This window comes from Verticillium nonalfalfae (genome assembly GCF_003724135.2).
Source record: "Verticillium nonalfalfae strain VnAa140/NRRL 66861 chromosome Unknown scaffold_3, whole genome shotgun sequence".
In the NCBI taxonomy this organism is placed as follows: Eukaryota; Fungi; Ascomycota; class Sordariomycetes; order Glomerellales; family Plectosphaerellaceae; genus Verticillium; species Verticillium nonalfalfae.
In genome coordinates, this window is record NW_021167228.1 from 313,342 (window position 1) to 337,402 (window position 24,061).

The following is a 24,061-nucleotide window of genomic DNA, read 5'->3' on the forward strand; positions in this document are numbered from 1 at the left end:
TGATCAATGAAGAGGCGGTCGAGGTTAAGATGAAAAGCCAAGTTGGAGAGACATGAGGTGGAGAGATGGTGGTGCGAGGCTGACAGAAGGTCAAGGCTGGCAGTCAGAGACTATCCGGGTATGTTGGCGGACGCGCTCCAGGCGGGTATGACTCGAGGTGGTCGGTCGGTCGGTCGATCTACCTTGGGCGGCGCTTTGTAGAAGGCAGGTATTTCGAGGGTATTTGTAGGGGCAAGCGATGTCGACAAGCCCGTCCGTCTCACATTCCTTCACGAGCTCTGGAGCTTTGGAGAACAGGTCATTGTTGGTGTGTTCCTGCCTGTCTCGGCTTCGACTGCCTCTGTCACGCAGATCGACCTTGAGCTGACCGACTTCTGGCAGGGGACGGCCACTTCCCATGACACGAGATAAGCATGAAGCAACAGCGCTAGGGCGGGGTGATCGGTCGGGTGCCATCAGTCCCTCCACTTAAGCTACAGCGGTGAGTGGGCCATGGGAAGCGGTGCTGAAGCCAAGCGCTTGGGTGCCTACGAAATCCGGCTTCGTCTCCCACTCAATGAGTCGTAGGCAGCATGGGACGGTCGACGATGCGTCTGCAGCGCGTCTCATGCGCGAGAAACGTGGGGAAGTAGCAGCGGTCACAAGATGTTGCTCAAGCCACTCATTGGAAGCTGATGCTCATTGTGGTATTTGTTTTGCTTCTGATATGCGATGCCACAGAATTCAAGGTGCTAAATGCCCTGCGTGATGACGCAACAGCACCTTAGCCCCGAGGTTAGGGGTCTTTTCCCCATATTTCCGTGTGACGCTCACTGTCACAACGCGCCGCACAGGTGCAGTGACAGCCTGAGAGCCTGAGGTGCAAGGTGCGCGCGCGTTGAGGCAGGAACTCTCTCAGCCGCGCTATCCTGCGCCCCATCTCCCTTCATCCTCCATGTAGGGACCTACCATACGCTCCTGCTTACTCCATCGTTGCAGACGGCCGCCGTGCAACACATCCACTAGACTGTCGAACCAAGTGATTGATTGCTGCATCTCATCCACCATATCGATCGATAGGTTCTAAAGCCCGCCCCTAGCAATCAAGACGCTCCTCAGTATTCAATCGCACCTCTCTCGCGCAGCTACGCACCCACACACCACACAACACCCTCCCACCCTCATCGACGTCATGCACACGAGACACCTCCTCCGCCTGACTGCGCCGCGAGCCTGTCCAACTACTCCTAGCCCCTCCTCCCTCAACAAACTCCCCGGCCGACCTGTCAGCACGCCACTCCTACCAGTCTCACTTTCAGCCGCCGTGGCGCCCTTCTCGACGTCGCAGAACCGCAAGCTTAGGAATCAGATATACACCTCGTAAGTTGACTTGCTCACTCCACTGGTCATTGGCCAGCTGGCCGGGCCAAAGTACTTTTCTGTGCGATGTTTGCCAACACTTTGCTCAGCGTCCGTAAGCCTGATGATTTCTACACATATCAGCAGATCTCGTCGTCGTCCAGAACGCCTCTCCTAACGCTGTGGACTACATCTTGGTGCTCAACCTGTCGCGTCGTTGCTCCCCTTCTGCAATCGCTTGTAGAGTCCGGTGTTGGCGAGGCTGAGGGCGGCGTCGCCTTTTGTACTGTCGAGTACGACTCGCCCGACATTATGAGCGCGGGCTTCGGCATGACCTACATGATCACGTCCGTGCCGACGCTCCTCAGCTTTGATGCTCAAGAGGCGCAGGTGCAGACCAAGGTCCAAGACGCCAGAAAGATGGCCGACCGCCAATTTCTCGAGGACTGGATTCGAAACGAGGCCCGTCGACACGGCGGACGCGGTGGCGGAAGTGGAGGCAGTGGGCCAGATGGCAAGGGCCCCTTTGGAGGTCTATTTGGCAACTGGAAATGAAGATGAATAAAGGTTTTCGTGGAACGCTGTCTATGGCAGATGAAAGACCTCCTCGACGGGCTTCCACCAGCCCGGCTCTCCCGGCTCGACGTTACTCTTGGTTGCGCCTTCGACCAGCGACTCCTGCCAGCCATCGGTCATGTCCCACCACTCCCGGACCTTGGGGTTTTCCCTCATGCGCTCCATGTCTCCAGCGTAATCGTATCCCACGTACTTCATGGACGCAAAGAGAATGCCGGAACTCTCATCGTAGAAGATGCTGTCTGTCGTGGTGTTAGCGTCGGTTCCAATTTGTCCGAACCCGGATGGGGCAGAGGAAGATTGGAGAGTGTAATGGAGTGAAATGACGGAGGCGGGTTGAGTAGGAAAGGAACAACGTACAGTCTTCAATGTTGCACTGCTTGATCTGTTTGAGGACCTCGGGCCATACATGAGCGTGCACCTTCTTGTATTCCTCGAGGAACTCAGGCTTGAGCTTGACAATCTGGGCAATGCGGCGGCCCCGGTTCTTCTGTCGCGACACGCTGAACGAGGCGGGCTGCTCAGGGCTGGTGGGGCGGGCTGTGGGAGCCGAGGCAGCAGTGGGAGACCACATCATATTGCTCTACTGGGCGTGGAGGAGGAGCGTAGAGGCGGTGGGACCAAGGGGTAGGGAAGTCCTTCCAAGTTGAAGCTGTTCGTCGTTCAAAGAGAAATCTGGCGTCACAAGAGTGATCAGCTTGCGGGTGTGAGGTTGAGAAAACAAATTAGCGACAGAGTCTCCCCCCCCAATGCTCCGGGGCGAGACTTCGGTGGAAGAATGCTGCGGGCAGCAACCACTGCGGGGTTGAGCTCAACTGCCCCCTCCCTCTTCACCCAATGCTGCGTCACCACGCTGGTGCAGGGGGCAGGCACGATCGACCCCACGTAGTTCGCCTCACGAAGGGAACCTCCGATGGACGTGTGTCTTGTTGCCTACCTGGATATCGTGACAGGCTTCGTTCAGACCCTTCTGGCTTTCTCCGTGTGTACATGTGTGACATGGAATGCTCCTGTGCCGTGAGAGGGAGAAACAGGAATAAAAGAGCGCAGTCTATCTCACTCAGCCAACAGACAGACCTGAGGAATGGAGAGAGCTCACTGCGGGGTGCAGAGATAGAGGACAACGGAGCTCGGATTTAGTCGCGCAGAACGGACGGAGATGCAGCCGCGAGAACAGGGCAAGACAGAACAGAGCAGAGTAGCAGGCGCGGAACAGACGCAACACGTTTCCTCCCTCCCCCCCCCTTCCTCCTCTGCATGGTAACCTATCTTGTTGCGTGATCGGAACGGCGGCCAGTCAGCCGCCCCTGCAGCAGACAGCACATCGCTTCAAAGTTTACACATGGATGCGCGCGCGAGGTGTGCTTGATGCCGATGCCGTCTCGAGAATCGCCCAAGCCCGCTGCTTTCGACGGTGCGTGAATTTGCTGTGGCCCTGAGAACGGGGCCAGCAGGAGCGAAACAGCAACTCCGTCTCCTCTCCATGTGAGCCTCGCTCGCTCTCGGCATCTTCGCGCGTCGACCGCCCTGTTTTCCCGTGGATCTGGCCCTGGCTGCGGGCCGTCCGCCCTGGTCGTCCGATCCCGCTTCCAGCAGTACCACTCACTGGAGTGTAGTGCTGTGGTGTGTACCTCCGGTCGGAATTGCCGGCGTCTTTTTTGGGAGGATGGGGGGGGGGGCTTCTACAGGGACATCAGTAACACTCCCCCACGGATCTCCTGAATTCCCTGTTTGGCCTAATAGCAGGGCATCCAATTGGCCGTTCCTTGCGCCTGTGTGGTGCGCTTAAGTTTATCCGCTAATCAGGGTAGTCCGCTGAGAAGCCGTACAGGCTGGGACTTTGTATTTATGGTTGTGTCGGCTGCGCTCAGAATGACATGGACTGCCATAGATAAAGCTATGTCTCATGTACCAAATGTAGATCCACCGAGTGCTTTCTGTGTGAGGATGCATTCGAGTGCGTTTTGCCTTTCGATTGCCGTCAAATGAAAGGGTAGGATAGGATTCTGATGAGTTTGACGCCTTCGGTTCCTACATGCCGCGAACCAGCAACGCACAACTGCCAGTCACATCATCCATGAATGTGGTCGCTTCAAATGTTTTTCTTATGATGACGGGCGTATTTTAATCTGCGCTTGGGGTGCTTTTTGTCCTGGCAAAGAGCGCCGGAGTCGACATGGACGAGATCAGTTGGCCCTTTTTCGAAGAGACAACAATTGCCCCACAAGCTTACTGTGTGGTACACCAACGTCTTTTCACTTCGTTGGGGTTGAAAACTTGACCTCCAACTGTCGACGACATTCATCTGAAGTGTGAAAGAGGTTACAAAGTGCCTACAACCAAGGCAGCAAGGGCACCCTTCAGGACCTTGTACATTGCCGTGTTTATTCCAGAACACGGCAAGTGACCATGACGACGCGTATCCCTCATCTTCTCGAGCCCTACCTGGCCCTCCCGCCAGAACATAGCAGTGTCCTCCTCACGAACGTCTTGGGCGCCACCACGAACTGGCTCATTCTGCGCTATCTTTGCTCCCACCTGCAAAAGAAGACACGCCAGTCCCAAGAATTAGCTGAAGAGACAGGCGAGACCAATGTCGTGCTCGTCAGCTTTATGCGAGACTTCACGTTTTGGAAAGACGGCGCAGGCAAGCTAGTCAGTCTTCATCTCACCTGCTCCGAACCATTCTGGTAAATGCATTCACTGACGGGGCTATAGGGCTTGGACCTTGAGTCCCTGGCTCGCGCCGGTCGTTTCGCCTTCGTCGACGGTCTAACAAATCTCTTCACACCGCTCCCAGTAGACGGCGCCCGCAAGGGCTTCCGCACCCTCCGCGGCCCCAAACTCTCAGACCTGCGCAATGAGCTACTGGGTGCCGTGGCCGATGTAGCGGGAGGCCGCGGCGCCAACCCTGCGAAGACTATAGTCATCGTCGACCAGCCGGACCTCCTCCTTGCTGCAACGGCGGACCTCACGGAGGGGCCTGATGCCGTGACGGAGCTTGCGCTACGTGGTGTGCTTCTGGACGTTCAGGAGAAGGTACACGCGTCGGTCATGACCGTAGCAGCGGACGAACCGCTCATCGCTGCGCAGGGCACAGGACTGGAGAGGGGACACGCCGGGTTCGTGCTGGCGCTGGCGCACACGGCTGAGATCGTGGTGAGCTTGAGATTGCTGGACACCGGGGGCGCCAGTGACGTGAGCGGTGTTATGAGGATCACGGGCGGTGGAGCAGATGACGGCATAGATCGGGAGGTTGAAGAGGCGGAATTCCTCTACTTCGTGGGAGGGGACGGGAGCGTCAAGGTCTTCCACAGAGGGCAATGAAGGCAGATTCAGCCGGAGTTTAAGATGGAATACCATGATACCCCAGATGCTGAAGTGGCACAAGTTCGATCAGTGATACAGATTGAAACACCGCATGACAAACCTTGTCTCCCGAAATACACGTCACAGGCTGTGGTGGGACAGCAAGAGCTTGAAGATCCTCTGGCTTTGGTATCTGGCGAGGAGCTCGTCTAGAACTCGCGTCACGGATGGCCAGTTCAACAGCGCCGAGGAGCTGGAGTGACCTCCTCGAACGACAAATTGAAAAGTGTGCATGCGGCGGTCAGTTGACCCCTCTTCCTCATAACCCGCCAGCACGACTCATCGACAGCGCACGCGTCAGAATGGCATTGTGATTGCGACCTTGCTGGAGTCCATATCCCTAAAGCAAAGCCTGTCGGAATCCCTCCAGCCCAGTGACCTCGAGTTCCGGCGTTTCGTTCACGCTTTAACACCCCCTTAGACCGTCCCTATGCATGCATTGCCCAAGAGTTCCCCTTCAAGGTCGAACCCCCCGGGTTTTCTTTTCCGTCGTCCTCTGCGTACCAAAAAAGACGAATTTATTCCTTGGAAGGGTTGGGGTTGGCAGCACCGCGAGCACCCTTGGGGCCACCGGTCTGGAAGCCGTTCTTGAATCGTCGGGAAACGTCGGCGAGCGAGCGCATGCGGCCGGTGCCGGTGGTCTTTCTCCGCTTGGCCTTCTCGGACCAGTTGTCTGTTTCCTCCAGTCAGTTATCAATTCTTCGTGAGCATCCATCACCGCTGGATAGCGGTTCGCGTCGACAGTCGTGGGGAACGTACACTTGCGGGTCTTGGCCGAGGGGTAACCGCACGAGGCGCAAGTGTGCTTCTGGACGTGGAGGGAGCGGCGGCCTAAAATTCCATCATCAGTCTTCCGCACATTCCAAATCGAATTGACTCTTCCTCCAGAAATCGTCCTGTCTCCGTCGTCGTGATCGGTATTTGTGGCGTCGATATCCGGAGTCGGGTCGAGAAGGTTAAACGTACCGCAACGACGGCACAGAACGTGCGTCTTGTTGTGCCTCTTACCGAACGAGGAAGTACCCTTCGCTACGGGAAAAGTCAGCCAGCGGTTCAGTTAGTCGCAGAATCCTTTACAGAAGGTCTGCGGTCTGCTGCTCGTGCAGCGTCTCGGGCGTACGTACTCATCTTGGCGGTGTTGAGATGTCGACGGTGAAGGTGGTTGCTTGACGATTGATGTTCAGTCTCAAAATCGAGCGCAGCATGAAATTTCGAGGGCTAGGGTAAGCGAGGGCGCACAATTCGGCGGGGCTTTTGAGTCACGTGGGGAGGCCAATGTGGGGGCCGTGCTTCTCTTGCGGCATTGGAGTGATCGGCGAAATTTTAGCCGGATATATACCGAGAACTAATTGAGCACGCACCAATTGCTTGTCGTAACAGTGTATTGCCAACACGAGGGAAGGGCACTTGCAATCCTGAGTCAAATCCCTGTATACCTCCCAGTCTGATGCCACCCATTTCGATAGATATCATGCGCCATGACTCCCCTGAGAGCGCCCCCATAGTCATAAACATAGTCGTACAGTCGTGCAGCTCGTCGTTCCCCACAGTTCATCATTTCAACTCAAGCATGTTGGTGAGGGCCGCTTCGGTGGCCCTGAGCCATCGGCCACGCTCCTCCAAGTCATCTTCCACACCGCCCAGTGCGGCCTCTTTGCGCCGCTTTGCATCCTTCGCAGCGGTCGTGCTGGTCTGCTTCTTGACTTCTAGAGGTTGCAATTCAGCTTCTAACCTTTCCACCTCCTTCCTCTTCCTCGGCACCTTGGACTGAAGCTGCTCGAGTTCGCGATCCAGCTCCTTCTGCCGACGCCGCTTGTCATCCAGCAGTTCAAGCGTCTTGGCGAGCGGCAGATTGATGTACGGGTTCGTGCCGGGCTCTTGCGTCTCCTTCAATTCCGCGACCCGACTCTCTAGCCCCTCGATTTGACCAGGAAGTTCCTGCAGCTTGACTTTCTCGACCCGAACATTGTCGTATCGTTGGCTCAAATCACGGCCTCTTTTCTCCAACTCGGCCACCATGTCAGCAACCTCAATCTTGAGAGCCTTGAGCTGCGTCTTAGCCGCCAAATTCTGTTTCTCTAATTCCAGGTTTTCCTGCGGCGTTACAATATGAGGCGGGTCTCCAACGATGGCGCGAATGAACTTTTCTTTGGTGACCTGTTCAACGTAGGAGAATCGTAGTTTGGAGAAAAGCTCTTTGTAATGCTGGAGGTCGGCGTCAAGGCTGGCCGGCGTCGGTGCGTCCAGGGAGGCGTTGGATGCATCAGATGTCCTTTGTCGTGCATCTTGGGAGTAGGCGCTCGAGATAGGCTCGCTCAGCTTGATGATTGAGATTTCGCTGTTGCGCTCAAGCGCCTCCAGCTTCTCGAGGATGTCGTCTGCATCGATGGTGGTCATTGTATCGATGACTTGGCGCGTGAGTTGTAGATCTTGAAGCTTGAAGTGTGTAGACAAAATTGGAGAAGCAAGTGTGTTCGAAACTAGTATGTCGTTGGAAGGGAATCGCACATGTCGCTGGTGATATGGCGAAGGGGCTGCGCGCTGACGTCTGGGGCGCGGGGGTTGGCAATCGAATATCAGACCGCGATCGCGGGCTCCGATGGATGTCATCGTTTTGTTGTTCAGGCATTCCCTAATTGGGATACGCGCGGGGGCCTTATCGCTATCAATTCCTCTTCCTGGACTCAGTCGCAAACTGCATGGACCCTGACCCACACGGGAGGCTGTTGGCCCTCTTCCTGCATCAAGGGTGGAGCGAGCCACTTGACCACCACGACTTCAAGTCTTGATACAACCTGTTTGCCCCAGGCTGTTTATACATGGGCAAAAATCATTCGTCACATTGGAATCTACCGATACGCTACAAATGCCACGACTCTGACCTTGAGCGGACTCGATCACTGCCCCCACTCCCAACAACACCTACACATCACCCACTGGTTTGCATCAGCAATGCCCAATGACGACATCCTTACAGACGACTACCTGGCGGAGGTGCTTGCGAAAGAAGCAGCAGACTGCTCATTGAAATACTCGAGCGTGGGGTTGGAAGCGTTTCGCGCTGAGAAGAAGTTCGTTGGCCGTCTATCCTACTCTGAGAGTCACCGTCTGACAGAGACAGGCCCGCCAACAAGCTGAAGCCAAACAAACGATTCTTGCAACACATCATCAAAGACACCGACCGGCACAATGCGAATCTCCTTGCGAAAGAAACTGCCGAGTCGCAGGCGCGCCTGAAAGCGCTCGAGGAGACGGAGGAGCGACAAAAGCGCAAAAGCGCAACGCCACAAGATGTCCGACGCCGACAGATGGGCGATATCTTGAGCATCTTGGGCGGTCGCAAGGCAGATACGAAAGCGGCCAGCTCACGGAGGTCGACAGATGCAACATCAAAACGAGACTCGACTTCTACATCGTCTCGAAGGCGCCATCGAGATGGTCGCAGCGCATCACCGGACCAAAATGACAGCAAACGGCGGCGACGGCAGGAGGAGCGCGAGCCCGATGTAGAAGACCGCGAGAGCCAGCGGAAGCGAAGCAGCCACCGCGACCAAAGATCCATGTCCCCAGAAGACAGAAGCAGCCACCGCCGCCACCGATCTCGCACACCATTGAGCGAAGTTGGCGCAGACTCAAAAGCGCGCCGCTCCGATAAAGGCCGTCGTAGAACTCAGACTGCTGAAGACCGTATGTCGAAGTACCACAGGACTTCACGCGATAAAAGCCCGGCCCATGGCAATGCTCGCAATCATGGACCGAGCGGCGACCTGGCATCAGAGCGACCCGAAAGAGAACGACGGCATGGCGGAGGGCGACTGAAGTCTCAAAACTCAAGACATGCTTTGAAAGACGAAACACTGTCAGACTCGGACCCCTTGGACGACATTATTGGGCCGGCACCGCCTCCCCCAATCCGCACACGAGGACGAGGCTTTCAGACGGGTTCATCTGCGATGGACAAGCATTTTGATGCGAGCTACGACCCAAAAGCTGATGTGGAGATGGACGAGACGACGGGAAACTGGGAGGAGGCTGTTGAGACTTTTAGAGACAGGCATAAATGGCAGCAGAGCCAGGAGCAGAGGCTGCGGGCCGCGGGTTTTGGGGATGAGGAGATCGACAAGTGGAAGCGTGGCGGTGAGCGCAATGAAGCCGACGTCAAGTGGACCAAGGCTGGAGAGAAGCGTGAATGGGACCGGGGCAAGGATGGAGAGCTCAAGGGGCTCTTCTCGGAGGACAATTAGTTGGCTGAAGGAGGCCAGAACATACGAGCCTTGTGCGACGGAATGACCTGAATAGCATTGCAGGCGTTGGACACAGCATCCAGGAGTTAGGAATACAGGTGAGGAGCAATGCACGCACCTATCAAACGAACCTATTGTTTCGTTTTATGAGCCTACTTGCACTAGGTAGGTAGCTGGAGCGCGTTGCGTAATGAGAAGGCTACAGCTACCTAGTCAGACATGATGTCTCGACCAGGAGTCAACCCCTGTGCAAGCTGTGCGAGGTGATCAGATACGCACGGGTTGGAGAGGTTGCCGTCGTAGACGCGCATAATTCAATTGACAGCTCGTACGGATATGTCGGGTGTCTGAAAGACAAAAGCTAGCTACGAATACATCGGTCGGAGAGGAAGATATCAAAGGGAGATCCGTCATATTTCATCGTTCCATGTGATCCTGGTACTACAGCCGAGACGGCATAGCGGGGTTCGCCAGCGCATGATGCAGCATGCCACAGCACTTCCCAGTCCCTAAGGCACCTTAGTCGAGGGCCCCCGGCCTCCCTGGCCTGGCTCGACCTGGTGGAGACCCTGAGGGGGCCGGACGGTAGGACAGGAGTGGTCCGAACTAAGCCTGGTGGGGGGCTCAGGTGAGGGGGAAAGGAGGAGCAGTCGGAGCACGACCATTGTGACCGTCATGACGCCTCCGTCGGTCCTGCCCCTGCGGCCAGGGCCTGGGCTGCCAGGTGCCCCCCCCCTCCCCCGGCATGGGTCTGGTACTGCCTGCCGCATCCAGCGTGACCAGCAGCGCGTGCCGAGTCAATACCAGTGGCCAGTGACCAGGCTAGGCAGACCACGCCACACTCTGTTGTAGGTACCATACCCTCTTCCCAAGACCCGGCCTTTGTCGGATGAGCATGAGCAACAAGTGCCTGGGTCGGGTGGTCGTGGTGGTGTGAGATGTGACGTCCTCGTTTGTCCATTCGACTCGGTCGACTCACTGCTTTGTTTCCTCCTCTTCCACCTCATCCCGCCCCAAACACCCATCGCGATAGAAGGCCGACTCGCAAGCATTTGCTCCGAATCTTGTTACCTCCTAGATCTCATGAACCACACATGATACGGCCTCTTTCGCCTTTCAGGTAGCTGCGAGACGGGCGGCGAGCTCTGTCACCAGTCTCTCCAAGCTTCAGCTTCGATTCCGGCGTCTTTCTTCGGCACTGCGCGCGCGCCCCAACTCATTATCTCTACTGCCGGCCAAGCTGCCTTGCGCATCCCTCGTACCACCGCCTGATTCGAAGCCTTCTTTTCTTTCGCACCTGTGTCGCCCGAACAGCCAGCCTACCGTCATTATGCGTACCCCACGGATCCTTATCCTCGTCCTCTTCTTCGTCGCGTGCCTGTTCCTCTTCTGTCGGTCGATCACTTCCATCGCACAGCGACCGAAACCTGCGCTATCCGCCAACATGTCGGGCATGCCAACGAACTCTGTATCAAGTCTTTTTTCATTCAACTCAGGCTTTTCACTTTTCAGTCCGAATGCTGTCATCAGTTTGACCGATGATAACAGCACGTTGTTTCCGGCACAGCCCGCCGCATTTGGGCCCCTGTTGCCCCACCACGGCCTCAGTGGCCGCTTGTGGATCGGGAGCGCATTCCTTGACGACGACGACTTTGGTGACGAGTACGAAGACACCATTGGCGGAACCGAGCTCGGCTGCAGTGATATACCTGGATGGCATTTTACGAGACCTGGCGCAGACCTCACAAATCCCGATGTGGGCGCAACGAGGAGCCTTGATGACCTCGACGATGCCGATGAGCACCTGCTGCAGCCGTTCGCCGGGTCCAGGTCACGCAATGACGCTCGTGCGGCAAACGCAGCCCACGCCCGTGTCTACCCGCCTCGCCAATCCGCCGACATCTCTGGAAGCATCGTACTACTCAGTCGCGGCGGTTGTGGTTTTCTGGAGAAGGTCATGTGGGCACAACGAAGGGGTGCCTCCGCTCTCATTGTGGGAGATAGCCAAAAAGGAGGGCCCCTCATCCAAATGTTTGCGAGGGGAGACACCTCAAACGTGACTATTCCCTCGGTTTTCACAGCACGAACCACTGCACGGATTCTGTCTTCCCTTGCCCATGTGGGGAGCTTAGTTATTGGAGATGGCGAGGATGAGGAAGCTTATCCGTTTAGGGTTCCTCAGTCCACAGATAAAAGGCGCCTGCACTCCAGCAAGGTCGCGAGCACTCACAAGTTCCGACCGCGACACCTCAAGAGTGACCTTACTAGGGGAGGTTCGTTCTCCCCTGCCGGGACGCACTGGTTACGCAGACTTTTCGGCTGGGATGACGAGCAGACCGAAGCTGTGGATACATCCTACTCTGAGCCCCTCGCATCAGCTGCCGAACAATACGACGATAGCCAACATCAAAGCGAAAAGGACAACATGGTCTCGGTGCTGTTCGGTGGAACCGACGGCAAGTTGGCACACACGGCCACCGGCGACATACCGATGCCGAAACTACATGCTCCAGAGGCGGGCAGCTTACAGGCGCACGATGGTCTGTGGGTCACAATCACGCCGTCAGATAACGGGACGCCTTTCTTTGACACACTCTTGGTTCTGGTCATCAGCCCGCTTGTCACATTGACCTTTGTGTACGCGGTCCTCATTTTGCGAGCCCGCCTTCGCCGCCGAAGATGGAGGGCTCCCAAGTCCGTCGTTGAGCAGCTTCCCGTGCGAACGTATCATACGGTCGCTCCCTCGCCCGTCCACACACCCAGGTCCCCCTCGCCAGTATCATCTTGCCCAACGACACCCCTACTGCAGCAGGTTCCTGACAGGCCTACCATCCTTCGCTTCCAGAGTTCAGGGGAGCTTCCGGTCTCGGAGAGCCATTTGGCCCCAACCTCTGCAGCTAACATTCCTACACCGACCGCTGCGGCACGCTCCGAGAGGGAGAAGGCCTTGGGCAGCACTCCTAGTCAATGGAAGAAATACATGGGTCGTCAGGTCGAATGCGTGGTCTGTCTGGAGGAATATGAGAACGGAGTCAGCCAGGTTATGAGCTTGCCCTGCGGCCATGAGTTCCATGCGGACTGCATGTAAGTAAAGATGTGTACGCCGCGGCGCATGTGTACGTTGCTGACAGATTCAAAGCACACCGTGGCTGACGACACGCCGTCGAACATGCCCCATCTGCAAAGGGGACGTTGTGCGATCTCTTGCTCGGGGCTCGTCCTCAGGGCCGACGTACGAGCCGTATCACGACGAGAGCGATGACGAGGATGCTGCTCAGGCATCGAGCTCGGGGGGGCGCGGCGAAGATGTTGAACAGGGCATTCTGTCGCCGAGCCCAGGCAGACGAGAAAGCCGTGCCGAGGCCTGGCTCAACAGGCTATCTGCCAGTTTCGGGGCCACAATTCGTTCTGGTGATCCTTTGCATGAGGACAGGAGTCGGTAAAGAAGAGATATCCTCCTCTCGATATTGGCATGATCAACTCTCCAACTGAGTGTTTCATCTTCATTTTCTTATTTGTGTGGTTTGTTTCTATGGGAATAGGTGGTTCAGCCACATCATGACATGGCGCAAGGGGGGGCCGAATACCCTGGGTCGACTCGCAAGGACATATGATTGGGATGGAGTCCTTCTGGACATGGACATGTCCTGAGGCCAAGGAATGGATGGACTCATTGTTTTCAGCATCAGCAACTAGAGGTGCAGCAACAAGACTTTGCGTCTTATGATTCATTGCCTTTTAACATTGTTTTTTTTTTGGACAACATACGTGCTAAAAGAACGGGGAGGTATGAAGTCAACGATGCAGGCGCACTCCAACTGCCTCAAAAAAGTGGATTTTCTGGCATGGATACTCAACCTACTCAGGAACCCCAGTTGCTTTGTAGTTGACTTATGCATGGGTATAAATATGTGCACACGCGGAAACTAACCCCCCTCCTACTCCCCTGCCAGCACACACACACACACACGCATGTTCGCGCGATAATCGAATTGGACATGATAGTCTTTCAGATGTCGTTGTACAGGATGAATCTGGGAGCTTGCCTCTGGCACGCCATCCACGTCCAGGCGGCGCTTGGTTCGTAGCTCATCAGGAGGGCAGACTCCTTCCCGTACGATGCTGGCGCAAAGACATCGGCATCAGCACGTCGGGCTTCGGCGACCTTTTCGGGCGTGCCCAGGCGGAGGAAATGATTCCTCTGCGGACCTGGGGGAAAGATGCTACAGATGCGTGTCAGAGACGACCCAACGTGTGCCATCGATGAGGGGAGGGCTTACAGGGCATTGCCAAGGATGCCGTGGCACAGACTTGGCTCCTTGCGCAGGAGGCCGCGCTCCCAGGTCAGGGCGCGGCCTCTTTCTATTGCGATGTCGATGCGTTCTCGCAGGATGGGGAAGAAGGGACGCAAGGAGAGGAGGGACAGCACGAAGCCCGGTGCGCCGTGGCACCATTGAACGAGCTCCTCGGTGGGCGAACTTGTGCGAGAGCCGTCAGCGGGCTCGACGGAGGGCCAATTACCGTCTTCGAGCTGCATGTCGAGCAGGGAGGCCAGTCTTTCGCTCATTTTTGGTGCCAGAGGCGGCGTCGTGAGAACCAACTGGGTTATGATGCCAATATCGCCGTGGCCCGCGCCGAGGTAGCGCGATCCGGACCACAGCCAGTTGCCTTTGCCGTCATCGTCGGTTGATAGGATGCGGTTGGTCAGGAGAACGATCCAGTATTCGACCAGTGGCGCGGACTGGGGAACCCAGTGACGGATGAGACGAAGGAGGTAGAGGGCGCCTGCACGGCCATAGAAGAGGTCGGTAGGGAACGGGTCTGCCTGACGGGACTCCGGGTGCTGGCCTTCGGTCGCTGGCGACGTAGGGCGATCGACGATGCCGGCGGCAAGCACCTGCGGTAAACTGACGAGAAAGTTTCGCACGTGTTCGAGATCTTTAGTGATACAGGCGCGGACGGCGGTATGAGCAAGGATCTCACTCGCTATCCCGCAGTTTCCTGGCTCAAGGGCGAGATGGCCTCGCGCGCCAGAGATGTAGGCTTGCGCCCAGTGGCGCGTTGGGTAGCCGTGGACGTGAAGCTTGGGCAGGGAGGTTGCGACTTGAAGGAAAAGATATGCGATGCCAGTGTGGCCGCTCAAGAGGCCGCTGAGCTGAGCCTTGGTGTACGTGGATTGTGGAGGAGAGGAGTTGAGGATGCGTTGGAGGGAGGATAGCAGCAGGGTTTCTGGAGATTTGAGGTGAGGGAAGTCCAGGGGTGTGCCGAAATCATTGACAATGTGTCGCTGTGACATGGTGCTGCCTTGGCTTGGAGGGAGTCTTGAGGTTTGCCTAGCCCACAAGAAGACGTTGATGTTAGGTCACGATAGCTTCGACCGACTCACACCACAGAACACGATGCATGTGAGGTTGGTTTGGCGGGGCGCATTGCGGGGATGTGGAGCTGGAAAGTGCTTGTAGGGGGGCTCCTGCGGCGTGCTCTGTGCTGTGGAAGCTGTGGAAGGAGCCAAGCTGCTTCCCTCGCTGGGCTGTGCCTGCTTTAAAAAGGGTGCCCTTGCCTCCACCCAGGGGGAAGGCGCGGGGGAGAACCCCTAACCCACGATGGCTGGGCCTGCCTAAGGCGACTTTGGCCAGGCGCTTGGTACCCCGCATCTCCAATGCCCGCTTCGCGGGTCCCCATTTCTCTCTCCTGCCATCCCATTGTTCACTTGTCGCCGCATTTCGGATTCACGGCACATAATTCAGGGGTAGACACGGGTAGTGTGTACGCATGGGTCAATTCGATCAAATGATTGTCTTTGGCCCTTCGAAGGTGCCTTTCCCGTGACGGATAGTCGCCTCACCTGGACACTTTGCTTCGATTTTCTTTAGGCCTCGGCCACCCGCTCCGCATACGGGTCGACATGTGTCAACTTGAACTTGCGAGCGGGGACCTCCTCGTGGAACAGTAGGTCTAGTTCCTCATAAGTCCTGCCCTGCGTCTCAGGCAGCCTGAAGTAAGACCACATCGCAACACATGCCGAAGTGCCGGCCCAGAAGAAACCGGCCTTACCCTTCCAGTTCCATTCGATCGGGTTGAGCATAAACGGGTTCAACACGTTGGCCACGATCTGTGTCATGGCGTATGTGTTGCGCGCAATGACTACAGTTTGTGGTCGGAGCCGGACGGCCGATGTTTCGGAGATGATGGCGTAACAGATTGGTCCCACAGTCATTGAGTAGATGAGCTTCCACACAAGCACGAAGGCCACCTGAGCCCACTGGGCGCCGGGCGCCGTCGTTGCCGCTGAGCAGATGCCCACAATGAGGAGAGAGCAGCTTGCCATGGCGATACCAGTCCCATACAGCGTGCGGCGGCCAAAGTAAGTGAGCAGGACCCACGAGACACACGTACCGATGAAGGCCATTGCTGTGCTGCCAATAGCGATCGTGAAGGCGTTTTCCGTGCTGATACCCGCTTGAAGGAAGAAATACGTCGGTGTATACGCAAAAACAGCGCCGGACAGCTGCTGCCCGGCGAATACGACCATGCAAATCTCCGTTCGGCGACGGTTGGTGCCGCGGAAGCAGTCCAGATAATTTGAGTCGGACTCAATGCTAGACTCTAGCATGATGGTGTGCCGCATCTGTGCGAGGGTGGCCTGGGCTTGCTCACGGCTGCGATTCGATAGAGCAAGCAAGGACTTCTCGGCGTCCTCATAACGGCCTTTCTTGACCAACCACCAAGGTGACTCGGGCGCGAAGAATATAGCAATCATAATGGGAACGGGCCACATCCACTGGATTGCTATGGGTACACGCCACGACCATTCCGTGTCGTACTGGAGCATGCCCCTCAGGACACCACTCGACAAAAACTGGCCCATGGCCCAGCACAAGTTGACGTAGACGGTTAGATAACCTCGCAATGCCAGCGGACACACTTCTGAAGCATACGCAGGGCTTGTTGTGGCGTAAACGCCCCAAGTCAGCCCGCAAAGCATCTGTCCAACCAGAAGCATCTCGATGCGGACGGCGAAAAAGGAGATGAAGATGAAGCCCGTCATGCAAGCGAGGGCAACCTGGGTGACGACCTTGTATCCAAACTTGGCTGATGCCCATCCGTTTATGAAGCCGCCAATGATGACACAAGCATTCGTTCCGTTCTGTAAACCGGCTTGCCATGCTCCGGTGAGCTGCCAAGTGTCTTGTTGAGGATACTAGATGGGGTTAGCGGGTTCCGAACACACATTCAGTGTTTGCATACGCACATATGAGCCGAATTTGCGCTGAAAGGTCGGGTAGCCGAAAAAGTTTGACATTAAACTGCCTGCAGTGTTAGCTGTGCTCTATGGGAAAATGGGAGCCTTAGCCATGCCTTTGATCATAGCCCTCCATGACGATGGTTAACGAGATGATGGCTGACCAGAGCGCAGCCTTCCAGTTCTCACGAAGAGCCTGGCGCAATGTTGTCTCATGCTCTGCGGTTGTGGCAGCCTGGGCATCTTGGAGTGAGCGCAAGTTGGCCTTGAGGTCGTCCTCATGCTCAGCCTCAGGGGATGCGTCTTGTGCGGCTTTCATCCTGTCTTCGATGTAATTCAGCTTACAATGTAGGAACACCAGAGTGCAAAACAAATAAAATACAGCGACGCTGCTGCCGCCGTTGTCCACAGATACGAAGGTATGATGGCTTTTATAACTGGGTCGATCGATATTGTATCAAGATACTGTCCTGGTCCAGTCTGGAGATGATCATCCCCCCTTCTATCCTTCGAAGAGAGCTGCTGTCAAGGGTGATTCTCAGACAACCGTCGAATCGGAGCATGCAGAGCCCGAGTCGGCGGTCAGTCTCACAGGCACATCAGACAGGGGTGCGACAGCAACGACTCCCGGCAGGTTAGCTAAACAGATCCCTCCGTGGGGGCTAGGTCACAGCGGGTAAGCGGCTGTGTCATACATTCCGACGACATTTTGTACATACGATGTCCTATTTCTATGGCACGGGTTTACAGGTTTGTTAAGCACGGAACGGTCTCTTGCATCTCCCATGAGTTTATCGTCAAGCGTGGGAAAAGCTCAGCGCCGTGGATATGGTGTGTCAGTTTATGAAGCATAGAGCTTCCTACCCTCATCAGATTTAATCTGAGCTCGAAAGACGTGATCCAGTCTTCCGATAAAGTGCTATATTACTGACAAGCCCCTGTACGTATGGTGTGCCATCCGTATCCTATCTCCCCACCGCTGGCCGGTAGACTAGTGAGGCATCCCGCTTTGCCAGGCAAGTCGACTCCAGAGAGCGCAACTCCGCCGAAACTGGAGCAAAAGCCAGGGTGATGCGGAGTCTAAAAACCTGTGGACCATCTTCCAACACGGGCGTTGGCATAGAGTATCGTCATCCTGCAGTCCGGAGACCAACCCGGACACGCCATTACCCGACACCACCCAGCCCGTCCATACACAAGATGCCATACCCGCCGCTATCCCCGCTGTCCTCCCCGCGAAAACAACCCCGTTTCTCCAACCATCAGAGCTTTCCCCGCAATCAGCGACCCCAGTGACCCCCACGAAGCAATCCTTCGGGGGGGTGACTTGACGAAATTCTGAGGCAGTCATCTGGGATTCTGGCATACGGCGCGGAGTCGGGGTCGGACGAGATCCGACTCGTTCAGTCCTCAGGTGGTCTTTCTCTGAAGCTATGCAGCAACAATAGACAATGGGTCGATTCTTCGTCTCCAGCTCTCGGATGTCGACTTGTCCCGCGACGGGACGAGACCCGATAATCAGGGATTCAGGCTAAATACTGCAATCTCTTTCATGATTGGGCCGTGAGCAACATACTGTGCTGTCGTGGGGTCTGTCGTCGGCTTTCCGAAGCTGTCGTGGCCCCGGCGGGTTTCGGTACCCCACGGTGGACGACCGGCAGCCAGCGGATGGAGAAGACGGCAACAGGGAAATGGTCAACCGGCCAGATACTTAAGCCAGTCTTGCGAGGGGTGCTGAGGTTCGTTTTTGAATGTTCTTGAAAGTCTCGGTCCCTTCCCTCATCTGGCCTGCTCGGTCTTTAGTTTTACTCACTGTTACAAGACTGAAGCGCTCGTCATGGCGCCCAAGGCAGGCAATCAGGAGTATGGCACTCGCCCAGATCCAGCTTTCACCAACGAAGATGGCCGCCGGCTCGGATTCCGTTTTGATGCCGAGATCCTCTACATCGAGCCCTGGGGCGAGCATGCCCTCCGCGTGAGGGCCACCTGCCTGGCCAAGCTCCAAGATAGGGACTGGGCTCTGACGGAAAAGCCGACTCAGACGGCCGACCCCCTCATCAATATCGAGAGCAGCGCGGCGTCCATCACCAATGGCCGCATCAAGGCGCACATCAGCCGCCGCGGAAAGATTGTCATCTCCAACATTGAGACGGGCAAGATACTCTTGGAGGAGTACGCCCGCCACCGGCTCGATATTCTGGATCCCAAGTGCAGCTCGCTCCGCATACAGCCCCGTGAGTGGAAACCTCGGCTCGGCTCGCCCGACTACCACTTGACCATGCGTTTCGAGTCACAAGACCCGGAGGAGCGCATCTACGGGATGGGCCAGTACCAGCAGCCCTTTCTCAACCTCAAGGGGGCCGACCTGGAACTGGCGCAGCGTAATTCGCAAGCAACCATCCCCTTCGCTTTGTCGAGTCTAGGCTACGGCTTCCTCTGGAACAACCCTGGCGTCGGCCGTGCCGTCTTTGGAAGCCTGACAACGACGTTTGAAGCTTACTCGACTGATACGCTCGACTACTGGGTCGTAGCGGGTGAGACGCCTTCCGACATTGTGCGTTCCTACACGCAGGTCACGGGTCGCGTACCCATGATGCCGGAGTACGGTCTCGGCTTTTGGCAGTGTAAGCTGCGCTATCAGACGCAGGACGAGCTGCTCGAAGTGGCGCGCGAGTACAAGAAGAGGAACTTACCAATCGATCTGATCGTGGCTGATTACTTCCATTGGCCTAATCAGGGCGACTGGAAGTTCGATCCCACCTTTTGGCCGGATCCCGGTAAGCGGTCTCGCCAATGACTTCAGGTGACCTCATTGCTAATGCGGCATAGATGCTATGGTGAAGGAGCTCAAAGAAATGGGCATTGAGCTGATGGTGTCCGTGTGGCCTACTGTGGAGAAGACGTCTGAGAACTACGATGAGTGCTTACGTCGCGGGTTCTTGATTCGGCAGGATCGCGGCGTGCGCATGTCCATGGAAGCTCATCATGGCCCCATCCATTTTGATGCCACAAATCCTGAGGCTCGCAAGTTCGTCTGGGATACGGTCAAAAAGAACTACTACGATAAGGGGATCAAGGTATTCTGGCTCGATGAAGCGGAACCCGAATATTCCGTGTATGACTTTGATATTTATCGGTATCACCTGGGCCCGAACCTGAGCGTCGGCAACTTTTTCCCGTCAGAGTTTGCTCGCGGATTTTATGAAGGCCTGAAAGAGTCTGGCGAGTCACAGGTCGTTAATCTGCTGCGGTGTGCATGGGCGGGCTCCCAGAAGTACGGCGCGCTCGTCTGGTCGGGTGATATCGCGTCGAGCTGGGGCAGCCTGCGAAACCAGCTAGCTGCGGGCCTCAACATGGGTATTGCTGGATTCTCCTGGTTCACCACAGACATTGGCGGCTTTCACGGAGGTGACCCGGACGACCCTGAATTCCGCGAGCTGTTCGTGCGGTGGTTCCAGTGGGGGACCTTCTGCCCGGTTATGCGCCTCCACGGCGACCGAGAACCCAAGCAGCCCCGTCTGGGCACAACTGGTGGCAGTCACTGCCTGTCTGGGGGTCCCAATGAGGTCTGGTCGTACGGCGAGGAGGTGTACGCCATCTGTGAGAAGTACCTCCGGCTACGCGAGTCGATGCGGGAGTACACGCGGGAGCTGCACCGGGCGGCGCACGAGAATGGCGATCCCCTGATGCGGCCGCTGTTTTACGACTTCCCAAACGAAGACAAGTGCTGGCGGGTCGGGGATCAGTACATGTACGGGCCCAAGTACCTTGTCGCGCCGGTGCTGCAGGCCAAGCAGCAAACGCGGGAGGTGTACTTCCCTGGGGAGGGTGTTCGCTGGAAGGACGCTGAGGGGCTGGAGTATGAGGGCGGCCAGACAACTACAGTTAAGACGCCGCTCGACACGATGCCCGTGTTTGTTCGACACTGAGCCATGCCTAATCTGGTCATGTTTTCATGTCTTCTTTTCTTCCGGGAAGGGGAATGGTGGAGGACCTTCTGGGCAGAGCTCGATTGGGGTCCAGGGAAGTGGAGGTTACCTTATGCGGGGGACATCGACCCTAGTCGTGTTGTATGTCAGGATCGGCGACTAGGATGATGGATGCCAGTGATGAGTTCCTCCGAAGTAGGTAGGTAGATGATAGATGAGAGAGCGATGACCCACTGCAAAACTCGTTCAATTCTTGATATGGTGGGGTTGCGAGGGGTGAAATTGATGCTTTCGTGTGATGGCAATGGACTGAGGGCGAGGGGTCCTAGCCTTCCTTAGGTGCTGGAGCGGAGCATTTGGACCGGTCCAGCCATAGATACAGGCACAGCGAGAGACATCGACGTCATCAAACGCCCACCAAAAGCGGAAGCTTGGCAGCCAGGCCCGTCGCAGCTGCCTTTTGCACAGCTCCGGCGGCAGCTTCCTCCACTGGCGACTCCTTCCCCGTCACGATCTCGTCACAGGAGCACACTTTCGGACCTCTTGTCCTCTCATCTTCATAATACTGAATACGTCAACTCACCTCTCCTCCTTTGGCGATACCGCTTGGTGCTCATCTACCATCAACCTCGCCATCTTTCAGCTCAATCCCACCCAACTTCACCACGCCCCAAACACAAGCACGCCCACCATGTCCGACGAACCCAACCGCGTTGCCGAACGCGACTCGGCCAATACCCAGGGTCAAGGCCAGAGTCGTAGCCGCGGTCGCATCGCCGACTCGGTCCAAGCGAGAGCCCAGGAAGTTCTGTACGTTATCCACCTCCCCAAACAATGCCTTGCGGGCAGCTGCCAGCTGTTCAGAATGGCCTGCGAAGAGTTCGATACCTGAGCTCGCAATGTACTGACTCATCTTGCTTGTAGGAAGGAGGACTACGACCATGCATCCACCCTCGTAGGCGATGCCGCCAGGAGTAGGGCATACCTGTACCCCCTCAAGGTACGATACTCCTCTGGCCCATGAAGTACCAGCGCTTCTGACAGCCTCTTACAGGGAATCCTCTACTTTGCGACGCACCGCTCCCTTTGGAAGCCTCTCCTCTCTCGAATTGGCCCTTACGCCCTGTTGTCCGTCAGTGTCGTCACTGGCATGTTTGTATTCACCTACGTGCCGCAGTTTGCCGTTCTCGTCCTCTTCAACGGTCCGCTTGCCGTCTTCACCACCGTTCTCCTGATTCTCAACGAGAGCTCCACCATCATCAACATGATCTCGCGCACGTACCTTCTACAAGATGCCATCCTCGATACCTTTGACGGTACTCTGGTCGCCAGGGGTAGCGATAACATTGTCCGCGAGGGTCGACAGCTGCAGCCGGGCTCAGACCCCATGCAGAAGCTGGGCAAGGTTCTGAAGAGCCCCTTTGAGCGCTTCAGCCCCAAAGCTCTCATCCGATACATCATGTATCTACCCCTGAACTTCATTCCTGTTGTCGGCACTGTTTTGTTCGTCCTCATCCAGGCCCGCGGACGCGGCCAGATTGTCCATGGACGGGTACGTTTTTGAATCGTGTCCCCTGAGTTCGAAGCGTGGCCTAATATGACGCAGTACTTTCAGCTCAAACAATGGTCAGAGTCACAGCGGAGGGAGTGGCTGAAGAAGCACACCGGACCCTACACAGCGTACGTTTGCCATCCTGAGCACACCTTGACTGCCTACTCACACCATACAGATTCGGTCTTGTTGCCACAGCCCTCGAGCTGATTCCCTTTGCTTCCATGTTTTTTACTTTCACCAACTCTGGTATGTCACATGCATGCCCTTGACTCCAGTCACTTCATTACTGACGGCATCCTCTCTACAGTCGGTGCGGCTCTGTGGGCTGCCGATATCGAAAGTAAGGGCACATCCATGACGGACAGCACCGCCCCCACCCTTCGCGAGACGGCCAAGAAAGCCGAATAGAGGAATCGTAAAGGTTAGGAACATGGGGTTAGCTGATTGAGAGCTCTACTCCTTGACACTCCACAGTGGCGACAGCAACTAGCTCGTGGCTCATCAGCAGTTGCCCGCCTCGCCTAGCGGCAGATAGGTCTCACGGCATTTTGACAGCATCGAATCGAGCTCGTGCTCTCTTTTCACGATACTGGGGGCTTTCCTGGGCACGTCACGATGAGAAGTTTACGCTGAGAGTGGGAGGTAATTTTGATTCCTGCAAGCGCAAAAGGAGCAGGGTGATTACAGTCTTGAGACCCCGTAGATGAAGTGTCTTGGTTTCTTATAGTGTGCAATTCTTTGCGAGCAGCCATGTGTTTCGTCATGAACTGTCTCATCCTGCGACCAGCACCACTATGCTTGGCGTTGGGCATTTCAATGAAGCAAACGACGACAGCGTGGAGAGCACAGTTTCTTCCGCGCCCCCTACCCCCGTACAAGCCATGTCAATAAACCTAGATAGGCTATTGTACGATATCTTCCTCCTCACAAATAATCGTACGAGTTGACAGCTTTGCACCTTGCCCACCAAGCCACTGCTCGACTTTACCAGGTCATCTTCCCTCTTTCCACAGAGAAGAGCTCGCTCTGCTTGTCCTCTAAGTTGAGCTCGGCGACTGCGAGTTGAATGTGTGTGTTCGTGTAAGCTCACATGTTGCCTCCACGGCCCGTGTGACTTTGTCGCTTTCGCCAGGAACAGGGGTGTCATCTTGCTGCGGGACGTTGCATCTGCCCCTGGCGTCCGCGGCATCTCGCCGCGCACAGCTGTACACTTGCGCACCGTCTGTGCTATCGTGACATCTCGGTAGGCCGAGAGGCAAGGGCCTGGTGTCATGTATTCCAGCGGCGACGGGGTCCGAGGATCGGATGGGAAATGACGAGGTGGTGCTTGGACGACGTGTCAGGCGAGCTCGGAAAGGGTTCCTCAGCTATGCACGGCGAAATCTGGTCGTAGCTCGGGACTCGTGTCGGTTCAATTTACCTTCTTTTTCTCGTTCCTAACTTGATGGGTCGTGATCTGCAGACAGGCGTCGAAGACGCTCCCTGGCATGTTTTCGTCGTGCATCGTCCCTTCTCCGGACGGACTTCATATGTGTAGGAGCGAGCCCGACGGGCAGAACATGAATCCAAGCAGACGGATGGTGGTCATCGTGCAGGGAGGATATGTGTTTGGATCTGTATTCGTCCGTCTTTCTCTCCTTCTTCGGCAGCCCGCCCCCCTTAAGTTGAGGAACGGGGCAAAGCTGTCGAGCGTATCACCAAGTCTTACTTTGACGGGTAACTTGTTCACACCATGGGCAGCTTGAAGCCATGGATGTATATGGCCTGCTCTGCCCCTATCGACGGCGTGCCGAGGTAATTGGAGTTT

The 24,061-nt window shown here is 56.2% G+C and overlaps 11 protein-coding genes across 11 annotated transcripts; 6 read left to right on the top strand and 5 right to left on the bottom strand.

Annotated features, from left to right (window-relative positions):
- Positions 1 to 1,171: 1,171 nt before the first annotated feature.
- Positions 1,172 to 1,893, top strand: D7B24_005041 (uncharacterized protein; the record flags this gene model as incomplete). Its single annotated transcript, XM_028639204.1, has 2 exons — positions 1,172 to 1,359; positions 1,449 to 1,893. The coding sequence occupies 2 exons, from the start codon at positions 1,172 to 1,174 to the stop codon at positions 1,891 to 1,893; spliced, it is 633 nt and encodes a 210-aa protein (XP_028499111.1).
- Positions 1,894 to 1,923: 30 nt separating this feature from the next.
- On the bottom strand, positions 1,924 to 2,491 carry D7B24_005042 (uncharacterized protein; the record flags this gene model as incomplete). The annotated part of the gene is made up of 2 exons (XM_028639205.1): positions 1,924 to 2,156; positions 2,275 to 2,491. The coding sequence occupies 2 exons, from the start codon at positions 2,489 to 2,491 to the stop codon at positions 1,924 to 1,926; spliced, it is 450 nt and encodes a 149-aa protein (XP_028499112.1).
- Positions 2,492 to 4,323: 1,832 nt separating this feature from the next.
- D7B24_005043 (uncharacterized protein) lies at positions 4,324 to 5,241 on the top strand (the record flags this gene model as incomplete). Its single annotated transcript, XM_028639206.1, has 2 exons — positions 4,324 to 4,569; positions 4,633 to 5,241. 2 exons carry the CDS (start codon positions 4,324 to 4,326, stop codon positions 5,239 to 5,241), a joined length of 855 nt encoding a protein of 284 aa, XP_028499113.1.
- Positions 5,242 to 5,801: 560 nt separating this feature from the next.
- RPL37A (60S ribosomal protein L37A) lies at positions 5,802 to 6,411 on the bottom strand (the record flags this gene model as incomplete). The annotated part of the gene is made up of 4 exons (XM_028639207.1): positions 5,802 to 5,956; positions 6,043 to 6,114; positions 6,250 to 6,312; positions 6,408 to 6,411. The coding sequence occupies 4 exons, from the start codon at positions 6,409 to 6,411 to the stop codon at positions 5,802 to 5,804; spliced, it is 294 nt and encodes a 97-aa protein (XP_028499114.1).
- Positions 6,412 to 6,837: 426 nt separating this feature from the next.
- On the bottom strand, positions 6,838 to 7,680 carry D7B24_005045 (uncharacterized protein; the record flags this gene model as incomplete). Its single annotated transcript, XM_028639208.1, has 1 exon — positions 6,838 to 7,680. The coding sequence occupies one exon, from the start codon at positions 7,678 to 7,680 to the stop codon at positions 6,838 to 6,840; it is 843 nt and encodes a 280-aa protein (XP_028499115.1).
- A 555-nt stretch (positions 7,681 to 8,235) lies between these two features.
- D7B24_005046 (uncharacterized protein) lies at positions 8,236 to 9,527 on the top strand (the record flags this gene model as incomplete). The annotated part of the gene is made up of 2 exons (XM_028639209.1): positions 8,236 to 8,354; positions 8,405 to 9,527. 2 exons carry the CDS (start codon positions 8,236 to 8,238, stop codon positions 9,525 to 9,527), a joined length of 1,242 nt encoding a protein of 413 aa, XP_028499116.1.
- A 1,330-nt stretch (positions 9,528 to 10,857) lies between these two features.
- D7B24_005047 (uncharacterized protein) lies at positions 10,858 to 12,970 on the top strand (the record flags this gene model as incomplete). The annotated part of the gene is made up of 2 exons (XM_028639210.1): positions 10,858 to 12,611; positions 12,667 to 12,970. The coding sequence occupies 2 exons, from the start codon at positions 10,858 to 10,860 to the stop codon at positions 12,968 to 12,970; spliced, it is 2,058 nt and encodes a 685-aa protein (XP_028499117.1).
- A 566-nt stretch (positions 12,971 to 13,536) lies between these two features.
- On the bottom strand, positions 13,537 to 14,957 carry D7B24_005048 (uncharacterized protein; the record flags this gene model as incomplete). The annotated part of the gene is made up of 3 exons (XM_028639211.1): positions 13,537 to 13,750; positions 13,808 to 14,860; positions 14,914 to 14,957. 3 exons carry the CDS (start codon positions 14,955 to 14,957, stop codon positions 13,537 to 13,539), a joined length of 1,311 nt encoding a protein of 436 aa, XP_028499118.1.
- Positions 14,958 to 15,396: 439 nt separating this feature from the next.
- On the bottom strand, positions 15,397 to 17,089 carry D7B24_005049 (uncharacterized protein; the record flags this gene model as incomplete). Its single annotated transcript, XM_028639212.1, has 3 exons — positions 15,397 to 16,728; positions 16,780 to 16,834; positions 16,935 to 17,089. The coding sequence occupies 3 exons, from the start codon at positions 17,087 to 17,089 to the stop codon at positions 15,397 to 15,399; spliced, it is 1,542 nt and encodes a 513-aa protein (XP_028499119.1).
- A 1,518-nt stretch (positions 17,090 to 18,607) lies between these two features.
- Positions 18,608 to 20,699, top strand: D7B24_005050 (uncharacterized protein; the record flags this gene model as incomplete). Its single annotated transcript, XM_028639213.1, has 2 exons — positions 18,608 to 19,547; positions 19,600 to 20,699. 2 exons carry the CDS (start codon positions 18,608 to 18,610, stop codon positions 20,697 to 20,699), a joined length of 2,040 nt encoding a protein of 679 aa, XP_028499120.1.
- Positions 20,700 to 21,390: 691 nt separating this feature from the next.
- Positions 21,391 to 22,662, top strand: D7B24_005051 (uncharacterized protein; the record flags this gene model as incomplete). The annotated part of the gene is made up of 6 exons (XM_028639214.1): positions 21,391 to 21,509; positions 21,624 to 21,699; positions 21,754 to 22,251; positions 22,306 to 22,379; positions 22,430 to 22,500; positions 22,562 to 22,662. The coding sequence occupies 6 exons, from the start codon at positions 21,391 to 21,393 to the stop codon at positions 22,660 to 22,662; spliced, it is 939 nt and encodes a 312-aa protein (XP_028499121.1).
- Between the last annotated feature and the right edge of the window lie 1,399 nt (positions 22,663 to 24,061).